Here is a 14,993-nt window from a genome sequence, read left to right on the forward strand (position 1 = left end):
CGTCTGCTAAATGCTGTAAATGTAAATATATTTCAAAATATATGGTAGTGTGCATAAATGTAAGTATCAAATATAGGATAATATTGGATATATGCATAAGACATGGACCTTATATGTATGTCCGATAGGTGGGTAAATGCATACATCAATAAAATATGGATCATACATATACTGTCTGATATAAACACTGAGATCAAAATGAAATGCAAAAAACTATAAATAAAAATATATATGTTTCATCCATATATGGATGCTTTCTATTACATACTTTTAAATATTCGTGTTACACATATATGTTTGTAACTGTTGAAATATTGCTGAAATATGTGTTCCATACTTGAACAAAGATCTACGTTGGATATACGGAAACTTCATATACGCTAATATGTCATATTTTTAAAATCCTTATATTGCCATACATCACATTTCCATACATTTCTATACACATGGATCTTATATGGGCCCATAAAATGACAGGAACATGCAGGTTCATCAGATTTGTGCGGCACTTCATATAAATATCCCAATCCTGTGTGAGACTGTCCAGTTCATGGACTCGGGGGTTTTGCTGTCTGCAGGATTCTACAGCCTGATAGCGTTTGAGGAGCTAAACGCAGGTACGGTTCTCTCAGGTTGGAGCTGCTGGGTTCCTGTCGACCTTCTCTGAGCCGCGAGCTCAGAGGATCAAAAATACTTCCTGCTGCGTATCTGAATGCTGACCTCCAGCTGGCCAGCAGCAAGTCCAGACAAGCCTGCCTGGACCTTCCATGCTTAAAAATAAAGGTGCCAAAAAGGGTTCTTTGGAGCGATGCCACAGAAGAACCACATTTGGTTCCCTAGCGGACCTTTCAATGGGGGGTTCTATAAAGAACACATTTTGTAATTTTGTAAATGCGATGTCCAAGTGTGTGTTATTTTTAAGACTATAGAGAGCGGACCTTCAGGGTATTTTCAGCACCAGCAACTGCAACAAGCCTATTCAGGGCTTTAATATAGATTATTTAATTATAGATTCAGGGCTTTAGAATATAGAAAACGTGTTCGATTTACTAGTTTTAAAGACCAAATATGATGATCATCTCATTTGACAAACGCAGACACGTCTTGTGACACATTAGGTTGGATATTGGCTTTTGCTCCTGAGTCAGTAGATGAAAAAACTCCTAAACTCTTAGAAATAAAGGTGCCATAAAAGGTTCTGTACACAATGCCATAGAAGAACCACTTTGAGTGTCCTTAAAAACCTTTCAATGGATGGTTCCTTAGAAGTGAGATGTGAGAGCATGAGAAGTTTAACCCTTGTGTGGTGTTCAGGTCTGTGGAACCTGTTTTCAATGTTTACCAAAAGAAAAAATGATGTGATTTATTATTATTTCAACCTCAGATTCTTGGTCTTTGCTCATTTTCTGTGAAGAACATATAAAATAACCCATTTTCAGTGTCTTCACTCTGTTCACCCCCCACACATTTATATTACACATGTGGTGTTGGGTGAACCCACGGGGAGTAAAAGTGTGGAGGCGCTGTGTCCTTCACTCTGTTCACCTCCTACATGGCCTGCTGTTAGTGTGTGTCTGTGTGTGTGTGTGTTTGTATATGTGTGTGTGAGAGTGGACAACATGGACAGGCTGCTGACTGGCTACAGCTGCTAAAGGAGAACCCTACACTGGACACTTGTGATATTTTAAACATCTGGTATTTTTATATAAACTGTTATGGCTGTATTGATTTAAAATAAACAGTAATGTGGTGGGTCACCAGACCACTGAGTAACAAACACATCAACACCACTCAAGGGTTAAAGAACGTCTACATCAAGTAAATTTCTATGAAGAAATCTGACATCATACAATCCTTTAAAAGGTTTGTCAGACTTACAAACGTCATTATCAAACATCATCTTTAGGGAATCATGTTTGTGGTGAAACACGTAGAAATAGATTTCTTCACTTCAATTCAGTTTTTACTCAATTTAAACTATGATTTTCATTTCTTTTTTATTTGATTACATGCATGACTAAGCTTTGCAACAATAAAATGTTAATTAAGAAGCCAAGTCTGTACTGAAATACTGATTAAGGCTTTTCTGTATCATAAAATGGTCTCCTGTCTAGGCTGTCTATTATTGGGGGTGGGGTGTGTGTGTGTATGTGTGTGTGTGGGGGTGTGTGTGTGTGTGTGGGTTAATGCTTTAAAGTGTAAAGTTTAAAATTTCACTTTCAGCACTGAACAGGAGTTTTTTTTCTTCTTCTTCTTTATCTTAGTATTCTTACTTCAACAGGATTGATAAATGCGGGTCACTGTTAGCAACGTTAGCATTGTTGACCAAACCATTTCTTTAATTTACAGCTAGGAAACATTTACAGTGAAACACTTGAGACGACAAATGAGCAAAAAAGTAAATAAGTGTGTTTTTAAAGCAACTTAAAGGACCAGTTCAATTATACGTGCTAATGTTGCTAACAATGAACATAAGCCATTCGCCACTAGTTAACAGTTTAATGCTAATTAGCGACTCTTCGCTTGCATTCTGGCCAACATTTGCCAAAATCCTGAATAAGGAGGCTGAGCTAGGGTCAGTCTGTGCCTTTAATACTGTACTGAATGAGACTTTATGGACATATAAGATCTGATCTTAGCTCACTGCTCTTACTCTGACAGGTCTGATGAGCCTTTGCTAGCAGCATTAGCATTGTTGACTGAACCAATTCCTCCTATTTACAGCTGTGAAACACTGCAATGAATAAAAGTCTGAAGACGGAACTTATAAGAGGACACAAAGACATAAACGACAATGTTTTAAGTGTGTTTATGAAGCGAGAGTTGATGAACTGACAGATGAAGATGAAGGAACTGGATTAGCGTTATTGATTACAGTAATTCCCAGACCTGCAGTCTTTGCAGTTGTTGTACAGTGACGTATTAGTGAAACATTGTGAGAGATTAAGGCTATGAGTCAAAACTATAAAGACCGTATAGAATACTCTCCCCAGTCAACACAACCAGGGCTGCACCTTCCACTGTCATATCAAGGTCTCCTGTTTACATTGCATCATTTTACGGTGAATTGGACCAATACAGATGATAAAGTCGCCTTTTAAGGAATACAAGGTTTTGTTACAGCAGTTTGCAGTAGACTTTTAAAGTCGTGTCATCTTTCTGCAGTCAAAGTCATCATTTTAGGAACTCTGGTTCCAAGCCGGTCAACTAAAATGCTCCAAAGCCGATACGTTTTGCCATACGGCTAATTTTCCTCCGAACTTGGCCGGATACTCAGAAATAGGAGATCATTAAGGAGCCGAAATACAACTATTGCTGCACGCAGGCTAACACTGCTGCACGCTGAAATAACATTATAACTTCACCAAAATCCCGGATAACAACCATACATCGGTCTGCTGGCTTGATAAGGTCAGCACCCCAATGACTGTTTGCACTGCTGGTCCCCCTCGGACCACCCAGATTGTCCTGCGTACAAGATCTAACAAGTTTTTAATCTCCTCAAACAGGCTTTAAATGCACAGAGACTTTTATTTTAGAAAATAAACTAAGACAGTAAGACCAGAGTTTGTAGAGATACAATGTGAGGGAGTACTCCCCTTTTTTTCTGACAGGTATTTTATGTTATTTAATTTCTCAGGTTTTAATGTATATAGTTATTTGATTTTTTATAGAATGTCAAAAAGAGAGGAAAAAAAGTAATTTTTAAAGAATAAAAAAGACAGAGGTATGAAAGGATATATAATTGGAAATTAACATGTGCATGGAATTGTATGTTGTCATTGCATGATTTTGAATGTCTCCCCTGGAAAAAATGAAATAAAATAAAAAAAATAAAAAAATTAAAGAAAATAATGACTAGGCCTGATATAAAATTATTTCGTTGAAATTGTTGCTGACACTGCGCTAGATTAAAATGATTTACTAAACTAATTTACAAAGTATAGGAAAAATAAGTAATTTGGACTGTGAGTGGAAAATGAGCAATAATACTTGGAATTTTGTCTAATACTCTAATTTATTACCAGTGGGCCGCTTGGAAAACGCTGAACAAAGCGCCAGTGGACCGCCAGCTTTGCCATCAGCGGGCCGACAGTGGCCCACTATCCTCTTGCTATTAGGGAAAACCAAACTACCCCACACAAACTAGCAGGCTTTGTCGAATGTAGCAGTTTAGAGGCTTTGGTGGTTTTAGGCTGCAGTTTGAGTAGCTGGTGTTGATATAGAACAGCCTCGCATTTTAATAGTAGACTTTCATTCAACGTCGCTTCAGTGCGCAGGAGTGTTAGCTTGCTTGTGGCATGTATGTAGCATTATTCCTGTCTTGACTGCTAAACGTCCTCATGAAGATCCTCAAAGGATCCAGTGACACTCCGGACAGAAAGTATCAGCTTTGGGGCATTTTAGTTCACCACAAAAACACCTCTCGTTTTTCACACAGAGAAAACCCAGAAATCCATATATTTATGCACATATGATGCACAACTTTAGAGGTCAGAGGTCTATAATAGTTTCAGAAGGCCGCAATATGCAAATAACCCTCTAACCAATCATGGTGCTTCTTACTGTGTGCTGTGAATGACCATTTAATTCAACAAAAGTAAATTATTTTGGTCAAAATAATGCAGGTTAATCTTTAACCACCACATTACGGCTTTACTAATGAGATACTTCATAACTGCAATACGTAGCAATATAACTGCAATAAGTCATCTCGTCCATATCGTGCAGCCCCACTTTCAACCAGTCTGACTTTAGTGGCGTCTGCATCCACACCCGCGGGGACGCTGATGCCCACATGTGCTAAACCTGCTGTTCGAGTCGGACGCCACTCACGCGCCGTATCATCTGAGTCTGGGGAACAGCCTTATGAACAGGATCATACTGATAAAGGTGAAGGAGACTAATATGAGCATCAGCCAGAAAAACCAGTTGACGGATTTTTTCGCGTGTTGCTCCAGACGCTCCGACTCCAGCTTCAGCTTCTCGAAGTTGATGTCGGCCTGTCTCATGGACTGAGTCAGAGTCTAGAACAGAGGAAAAAACAAACACTGAAACAAACTCAACCACTAAAAGGGCCACATTAAAAAAAATCTCAGCAAACTGTCTAATTACTTGAATTAGACACCAGGCGTCTTTTGTTTTTGTGTAACCGCTGGCCCATAGATTGTTCTTGGTTGGGGGGGTGGTCAGAATGCACACTATGTTGCAGTGCATGCTGGGAACTGTAGTACATCTCCAAGCAAAACGGGCAATTCATTTAGTGGGCCGAATAGGCCTGTGTTACGGGCTGACTTGTGTTTGACACAAGGGGTCTAGAGTTTACAGAGAGGCTGTCATGATTGATCAATTAAAAAATTAAATGTATTACAGCTGACCTCAGAATCAGCAGCGACTGACGATGATGCATATTTTAATCTCTCCTACTGCTCCCTCTTACAGTACCAAACAAAGCCAAGATGGACCAACAGGTAAATTTTTTTTATTGGCCAAATAATGTTTCTATAGTTATATTATTTTACAATAAATAAATTAAACTTATTTAAAAATGTATTTTCAGTTCTAGCAAGTTTTGTCTTTTTTACATACAAAATGTCAAAATAATTAAATTGCATTAATCAGTATACTAGTATACTAATAATCAATAATAACAAGCTTTAAAATTACAATTAGTAACGGAGCAGCAGTTAACTCGATTTACAAAGACGGTTTTAATCCAGGTTTAGATTCTCTGTGGCAATGATTAATCCTCCTGTGCGCACATGAAACTATGACATGTAGGACAAACAGTCAGTCATGTGAAACATGAGGAAAAAAAGAAATCTACTTAAATACGTAGAAAATAAAGCATTTACAGCAGCACAAAGCAGCACTGCTAGTGTTCGTGCTTATCGGTGTAATACCTGCTTTATATTCTTATTATCTGTGTTGTATGATTTGCTTTCTCTGCTAAAAAGCGATATTCTTCACTGGATTTATGGCACAAACGTCAGAACAAAATAAATGAATACATAAACAAATGGAGGGTTTTCCTCCATCAGTCCCTAATGGGTCAGAAGCTCAGCCCTGATTGATCCAAGAGCTGATTATGATCTTAAACTCTGAACTTGACCTGCTGTGGAGCTGGTTAGGTGTGCAGTAGAAGTTGCCGTCACAATGTATCCTGGTAAAAAGTGATCCACTGTTGTGAGACAAAAACACCAGGGCAGTGCTGGCTCTACCCATCAAGCGACATTGTTGCCCCGATGGCCACTAGGGGACCCCCTAACAACACTTGGGCTATTGTTGTACCATTATGTTTTTGTTAGTTTCTGGTTTTCATTGTATTATTATGATGGTTTTGTATTAAAATAGTTGTTTTAAAAACCATTTCACTTTCATGTTTGCACTGTTTCCAGTGTGTAGGTTTGGAGAACTGCTCTAGGCAGATGGGGCCCCCAAAAAATCCTGTTCTGGCCCCCAAAATACCAGAGCCAGCCCTGATCCAGCATTAGACTGAACTAAGCTCAAAGTTAGCTGGCTAAGCCACAAATCCTGCTTTGTGAGACACACCCCAGATCTTCTCCAGCTTGTTTGGATTCCAAAACCCGCAGCCACACCAGCCCTTTGCAGATAAGACTGGACACCCCTGAGCTACAGACTCTTAAGAAATGCATGGCTGCCACCTTGTGGTTAGAGGCTGACATTACAGGCATTAATCAATGGTTGCAAACAGGCTTAATGATCTCAGCATTTAGGAGGCACAGTGAGGATGCGGAACTAGAAAACCTCCTGCAGGATTTCACAGTAGCTGATTATCTTAGAGGTAAGAGGAGGTAAAAACTGCTCCTATTGGCGCAAATTATCCAGAGAAATCTTGCTTTGTCAAATATTATCAAATATCAAATGTCAAAGTAAGTATTCATCTCTGGTGCGTCGGATTTCAAATAAAGGATTCCCGAAGAAATCTGCACTTGGGAATCACAATCTTTAGTGTTTATTTTTTCACAAATCAACTCTAAATGAGCTACACTGGTTGCCGGAAGAACTGTTTACCCAAAAATTAGTTTCATTTATGAATATTATTTACTCAACATTGGTGTATTTTCATATATTGCACTTTGTGGCTGTTTCATAAAAGCAATAATCCACTGGAGGCCAAGTGTGAGTGTTTACTCTGCTTCATGCTTCTTAACGCCCCTTAAAGAGGAATTCCACCAATTTTTCAACAAAACTATACCAAATTTTTGCTCTAGAGACATTCTCAGGCTCAGAACTGTTCACAGTGGTGGTGATAGGAACCAGACGTCTGAAGAGTTTAATGTCTCTAAAAGCTCCCGCACAGAAAGTTATTTAAGTTATTGCTGCCTGATGTCTGACACTGTATCACGATAGCTCTGAAATAATGTTTTGACCTAAAACAAATTTTTAAAACCCAGAGAAATGTACATTTTTTCATCATAAACATTACATATAAAAGCTAACTTACTGAAAGTAAGTTACAGACTGTTTTCCCATGTTTTACAATAAGGATTTGGCCTAAAATGTATTTATTTGTATATTCTAGAACTCTCTGGTTCTTCTGTGAAATACCATACCACACATCTGAAGGGTGTGGTAAGGAAAAAAGTAAATGCTTAAACACAGAAAACTTTTTTTAACAGATCCTCCAGCATTTTAGCATTTTGCTGCTGTCGGAACAAAACCTCCATTTTTGTCGTTTTTCAGTTTTTGTCATAATTTGAAAATGCCTATTGCTCTTCACATTATGACTGAATTTCATGATGAATGGACCAAAAGAAACAGCCCAAAATTACTTGGAAAAAAAGTCTGGTTCCACTGACTTCCATTAAAAGTGAAGCAGGTTTTTTCCTTCTCCTGTAAAGTTACCATTTTGGAGATACGAGGTTTTGTGCTGCCAACAGCGATTTGCAACATGACATATGCAAACTTGAAAGACACAGTCCAACTTTACTTTTCGGTCTAGCGATGTACATTCATGACTCCTGCTTCTTATTAGAAGAGAAACCCCAGCACTCTGTATAACTTTGTTTATTTCTCAATAAATGTGAATTATATTGGAATTTTGGACAGTTGGTGGAATTCCCCTGTAAAACAGAGCGCACAGTGACAGTGAGGCTGACCTGGTTGTCCTGTTTGATGATGTTCTGGGCGGCGAGCGTGTTGTTTTTGAGGTTGCAGGCGAGGTTCAGCATGTCCTCGGCCAGTTTCTCCTGCAGGCTGTGGTGATGCTGCAGCACCGCGTCCAGCTCCGCCGCGCTCTGACGCTCGTCTACAGGGACGCTGCGGCTGAGAGGGACAGCACAGTGGAGAGTCACACACACCGAACAGAAAACACACACACACAAACTAACGTTCAAAGGTTTGGAATCAGCAGTCATGCTCATATTTTGCGTTATATATGTAATAATAATAATAATAATAATAATAAATAATAATAATAATAATAATAATATTGTCCACAGTGTAGATTTAAAATGTTAAAAACTAAAAGATGATGTTTTATTCAATACATAAAGATCTATTTAGAATCATAGATGAGCGAGAGAGAGAGAGAGAGAAACAGAAATATAGAAAAGAGAGAGAGAAACAGAGAGAGAGATGAAAGAAAGAGAGAGAGCGTGAGAAAGACAGTGAAAGAGCAAGAAAAAGATAAAGATATAGAGAAAAAAGAGTGTGAAAAAAAGAAGGAGAAGAAGACAAAAAAAAAGTAAGAGATAGAAAAAAGAAAGCGAGAGAGAAAGAAAAAATAAATAAATAAATAAATAAAGAGAGAGACAGACAGACAGAGAGACAGAGAGAGAAAGAGAAGGCAGTGACAGGCAGAAAAAGAGAATGTGAGAGAGCAAAAAGAGAAACACAAATAGAGAAAGAGATATAGAGAGAAACAGAAAGACAGGGAGAGGGAGAGAGAGAGAGAGAGAGAGAGAGAGAGAGAGAGAGAGAGAGAGAGAGAGAGAGAGAGAGAGAGAGAGAGAGAGACATTACAGTAGTCTTACCTTCTGTGTCTGAGTTCCGTCTCAGATAAACCTGAAATCAAACATTACACATTAATAACAATACTTCAGTGTCAAATACCAATATTATTTGATATATTTTTAATTCTTTTATATTATACAAGTATATATATATATATATATATATATATATATATATATATATATATATATATATATATATATATATAAACATACCAGCGCTTGCTGCAGCCTGTCAGGAGGAAACAACATCAACAGAGCGATTAGAGACAGATCAGAGATGTTTTAATGAACAGCGTCAGAGCAGGACAGACTCAGACTGATCACTGTGAGCGACACTCATCACTGCTGACACAGAGCGGAGAGAAGAGCCTTACTGAGCCCAGCAGGTTCGAGCGCATCTCCACCGTACACCGCGCTTTACTCTGCATGTGGACCGTCTTCGAGGCCGGCATCCGCTCAGTGGAGATCGTAGGCGTCCGGCCAGGAGCCAGAAACTGATTGGCTAAAGCTTTCTCTGTCGGGGACGACTAAAGAGGGGCAAGAGAGAAAACATAACATATTTGTAGATTACTTAACTTAAATACTATGTATTTCTAGGACAATATTTACAATATAATGTAACAAAATGTGTAAACAGTATAATAGTATTGTATAGAATATTATGCATTTTATAGATATATGCACTACAGTATAACATACACTGTATACATACACAGCATATCTATCATACATTATACTACAGTCTCAGAAATAAAGGTACTAAACAGTCAGTGCCCCTCTTGTCACTGGGGTGGAACCATCTCAGTACCTTTAGTCAGGGAACATAACTGAACCATAATCCACTGAAATGATATGTTCTAAGCTGTACTGACTCCACACACCCCGTCTCGTCTCCAGGCTTTTATTTTACTGTTCTGTTTAAAACATTCGGTTATGAAAAGGTACAAATACAAACTTTTCACCTGGAAAAACTTATTTAAGGTTCACAATCAGACCTTAAAACCACTGTTGGAGCTTTGAGGGAACTTTTACACTGTTTGTACCTTGATGAACAAAAAATGTACCTGAACAGAACCTTTATTTCTGACAGTGTATCTACATTATTATTACTAGGACTGGATAATATGACAATACTTATCAATATCATGATCAATTATGTCACAATGTGCTTTTCTGAGTATATGACAGATCATCATTATCATCAGTACTTAAAAACACTTCTCAATTATATGTTTGACTACAAAGAGAACAAAATCAGCCTGTTTAATGGAAATACAGTGCAGTACAGTGTGTGAAATGTGGAATACAAATAACTAAATTCATAGTTTTAATGCTACTTTCTACATCTGACACTATTTTATCCTTCCCAACTTATCAAATGTCAGAAATAATACATAATATGACATATCGTGTATCGTGAAAACTTCTTAAAGTATTGTGAAGTAGCATTTTTGCACTACTGCTGTCAATGAGTCCTAAATTACTCAGAATAAAATCTTACAATGTTAATCTGCATCAAAGTTAAGAAATGTTACTCCTTCCCCTGCAAAGCCGTAGTTTTGGAGATACGATCTTTTTTTACGACGGTGATGATCTGATATATAATCTATAAACTGACCAGTTTCTCCGCCTCTATCAGGCCTTTGAGGAAGTCCACTTTTCGGGTGTAGTCGGTCAGCAGCTCTGGAGACGGTTTGCTGGAAGGACAAACAAACAAATGCAATAGTTATGATCTTGATCTGAACAGGCTGCACAGGCGAGAGTGAAACAGATAGAGTGGAGTTTTCTGGATCGGGATGCACAACGATACTGGAATCTGATCACTATCTGGAGATTTTTGATGATGTACTTATTAAACTCTGGAATGAGCGGAATGTCTAGGCGACGCTGGTTTACTGCACTAAAATATCAGCATTTCATTGATTTTACTGCATTTGTAACCCCAAAGAAATATTTATCTCTCTGTAATGATAATCCAGATGGATCTAGTGTCAATTTCTAAATTTCCAATCAATCAATCAATAAACATGATTTAAATTCTGAGTACATTGAGAAGGACTCTCATTTGAGATGTATTGAGATGAGCATCAGAACAGAGAACAAAGGATGGAAAAGAGCAACACACATTGAAGTAACACACACACACACACACACACACACACACACACACACACACACACACATATTATATATGTATTTATTAATTTGGTCATTCTTGGTAGTTTACATTTTATTTTGTCTTTTTTTGGTTTGTTTGGATTTGGTTTGCAAAAACAAAACCTCGTATCTCCCAAATGGTAACTTTACAGGAGAAGGAAAAAACCTGCTTTACTTTTAATGTAAGTCAATGGGACCAGACTTTTTCCCAAGCACTTCTGGGCTGTTTCTTTTGGTCCATTCATCATGAAATTTTGACACAATGTAAAGAGCAACAGGTATTTCCAAATTAGGTCAAAAACTGAAAAACGAAAAATGAGATACAAGGTTTTCTTCCGACAGAAGGAACATATATAAACAAAAATAAAGCATACCAAAATCAAATAAGAACTAACCACGATAAAATAAAACCGTTTCAGACTGAGGAGTGAAGGTGGTTAGAGATGAAAGTTTAAAATGGTTAAAATTTTACATTTTAGAAAAAGTTTATAATATTTTATAAAAAATAAAAATTTAATTTTATAAAATTCGACAATTTTTTTATAAATGCATAGGTGTCTGCAGATACATACATAAAAGATATCAGACACTGGCATGGATCCAGAACTCCCATACTGGTGCATCCCTAATTCTGGCATTTGACCTGTAATTCGGCCTTACCTCGGACTCTTCCTCAGAGCCACCAGCATCTCCTCCAGGGCAGCAACGTACTGGAAGAAAAAAACAAAATATTTGTAATCATAACCCACTGATGCTCCACACAGCAAAGGTGGTCTTGAACACATTTCATGGTACATCATTAATCATATTTCTTGTGTGAACAAGTTAAACAGACAAAAAATACACCAGCAAACCAGCAGAGCCATGTTTAAAAAGGCCATATCTTTCCTTTATTCAGCATTATGTATGTATTATTAAGAAGAAACAAGGGAGGAAAAAAATCAAGCAAAGGCTAAAAATATATATTTATAATAAAATATAAAAATGGTATAGTGGACTATAATCCAATCAACCACTTGTTGCTATGCAGTTAAAATACACTGGTTGGCTTTCCAACTATAAGAGCTCCAGTCTTCTTACTGGGTCAGACATTGTGAAATGTTAAGATCAGGTGGTCAGTCTAGGAAATCTCATCAGATTAGCTGTGTGAGTTACCTGATCACGACTCAATTTAACTGGGGCAAAAACGAAAATAAGACCATTTAATGTCTTGAGACGTGTTCAGGTAAAGCTGGGTGAAGAAATCTCAGAATAAAGTCTATACTCACCTGGCAACCCTGCAGCAGCCCAGCTACACATACATAAACACTACTACTGCTTATAAGAGCTAAAAAACATTAAAGGGCCTGTATCACACCAAACCGCCAGAGTTTCCTTATGTTTTTCAGACTAAAAGAGTTTGATGTAGTATGCAGGTTCATACAGCCCATATATGGAAACAAACATGCACCAACAGGCAGTTTTGAATTAAATGTTTTTGTGATGTCACAAGAATACATTTACATACATCTGCTTTCAGCCAACCGTGTAGGATACGGACCCTTTAAACACAGCAGGCAAGACAGAAATACAGGTGACAGACAATTCAAGGCACAAGAGCTACTCTATTACATTACATTACATTCTGTCCTCTCTCCCTCTGAGGGGTGGGCAATATGACAATATTTTATTGCTATCATGATAAATTATGTCACAACAGTCTTTTCTGAGCATATCGTGGATATCGTCAGTACTTGAAAAAAAACAACTGCATGTTTCATTACAAAAAGAGCATAATTAAGCCTGTTTAACTGGATTTAGTGCAGTGCAGTTTGTAAAATATTGAATAAAAATTAGTGCAGTTGTAGAATTATTATTATTATTATTATTGTCACTATCGTTGTTATAGCATTTCCTATATGTAGCACTGCAGGTTCTGTTTTATTAAATCTCAAAAAAACTAAATATCGTGATACCTAATACCGTGAAAATGTCTTGAAGCATCGAGATATAATATTTTTGCCACATCACCCACCTCCACTCCCTCTGTACCTACTCCTCCCCTCTTATCTCTCTCTCTCTCTCTCTCTCTCTGTCTTTTCTCTCTTCCTCTACCAGTTCTAGTCCGGTTGACAAACCAGATCATCTAACTTTCTCCCTTAAATTATTACGAAGCTTTAAAACCGCTTTTTTCCCGAATTTTCCGTTCCACCTTAACTGGAGCAGCTATTCCAGTCCGTCGCCTGCAGGCGTTAAACCGTAGCTGCTGCACCATTTAAGGCGGACCGGAAAATTCGAATAAGCCTCCTCTTCTCTCTCTCTCCGTACCTGTTCCAGTCTCCATTCCTCCCTCTCTCTGCCCCTCTCTCTGTTCTCTCCCGCTCTGCTCTCACTCTCCGCCAGCAGCCGCACAAAGTTGATCTCCAGCCTGGACGCCGCCATGACACAAGCTGGCGGACTGAGGAGTGACGTGGACAAAATAACAAAATAAGAGTCTGAACTCGACGGCGGAGCGACTTTAGCGGCGACAGCTTACGTGCAGATTAATGAAGCTAAACGTTTATACGACAATAAATATTAAATTAAACGTCATTTAACAGTAAACACGCTTGGTTTATCCTCGGTGTTGCACGGCAGCGCCTGCGCGCGCCGCCTCGCAGTGCTTTTTTTCAAAATTAGGGTCTGTATGACGAAGTAATAATCACAATAACTTACTTTACTGTGATGAAAATAACAATTATTACAAAGCAGTTTATTTAATAATCATAACCATTAATGTTTATGATATTTCTACTACTACTTAATACTAATAATGAAATTATTATTATTATTATTATTATTATTATTAAAAATAAGATTATAGAGACCCATTTTTGAGGGGATAAATCTAGCTTATCTGTTCAATATTTTGATACAGTTCACTCTTGCATTTTCCACAAATAAAAGCAAGTGGCTGTATTATTGACAAAAAAATATATTAAATGATTTTATTCATTTAGTTCTATTTACTTCCATTCATTTTGGACTCTTCTCTCCCGCTCTAGCCTTCTTGTGCCTGTATTATGTTTTGCAGTAATCTTTTGATACACTGGGACGAATAGGCTCCACATGAGCGTCAGACTCGGGCAGGAGATTCAGACACTTTCTCAGGTCTCAATGCAGAAATGATCCTAGACTGAATTCTAAATGGCTCCCTTTTAGACATATAGTGCACTATTTGAGTGTAAAAGTCATTATTATTATTATTATTATTATTATTATTATTATTATTATTATTATTGTCTCACAACCCATCAGCCCTAAAGGCACTGGAAAGTTAGCCCCACAGTACACCTGAAAACATACAGCACAAACTGTGGCCTAAACAAAACTTTCACAGTTTACACTTTGTTCATCTCACTTCAGTCTAATTTATCATTGCAGCAAAACTTTTTTTTCCTTACAAATTTAGCAGAAGCTTTTATTTGCAAAGTAGATAAACAATATTCAACACTCTTTATTCTTACATATTTAACAAATTCTTTATTCACGACAATTTGCAGGGGCAAGTGAATGTGATGTTAGGAGTCTTATTAGTATATTGTTGTTAGGAACAGTCAGAAACATCACTATAACACCACTGACAGACGTCGCTTCTGAAATGACGTCTTGTTATATGTATCATCAAGGATTTATGTATTTTTTTTTTTATTATTATTTTTTTTCTTGTCTACCTCTCCAGGGGCTACAGCTAAAATGAGCCAAACTGGCACATTTACAGAAATGTTTATTAATGAGCATTAATGTCCCTGGAAATTAAATCAAACAAAATTAAACAGAAGATTTGGAAACGGCGCCATCTGGTGGATCAAGACAGAAATGCATTTCAGTGATCTC

The 14,993-nt window shown here is 37.6% G+C and overlaps 1 protein-coding gene across 1 annotated transcript; it reads right to left on the bottom strand.

Annotated features, from left to right (window-relative positions):
* Positions 1–2,792: 2,792 nt before the first annotated feature.
* use1 (unconventional SNARE in the ER 1 homolog (S. cerevisiae)) lies at positions 2,793–13,657 on the bottom strand. Its single transcript, XM_036587145.1, has 8 exons — positions 13,446–13,657; positions 11,799–11,848; positions 10,600–10,678; positions 9,356–9,508; positions 9,195–9,210; positions 9,000–9,030; positions 8,124–8,289; positions 2,793–5,027 (listed from the first exon to the last, which is right to left on the bottom strand). Exons 1-8 carry the CDS (start codon positions 13,557–13,559, stop codon positions 4,845–4,847), a joined length of 792 nt encoding a protein of 263 aa, XP_036443038.1. The 5' UTR covers positions 13,560–13,657; the 3' UTR covers positions 2,793–4,844.
* Positions 13,658–14,993: the final 1,336 nt, after the last annotated feature.

The sequence above is a fragment of the Colossoma macropomum genome, unplaced genomic scaffold (genome assembly GCF_904425465.1).
Source record: "Colossoma macropomum unplaced genomic scaffold, Colossoma_macropomum, whole genome shotgun sequence".
Taxonomy (NCBI): domain Eukaryota; kingdom Metazoa; phylum Chordata; class Actinopteri; order Characiformes; family Serrasalmidae; genus Colossoma; species Colossoma macropomum.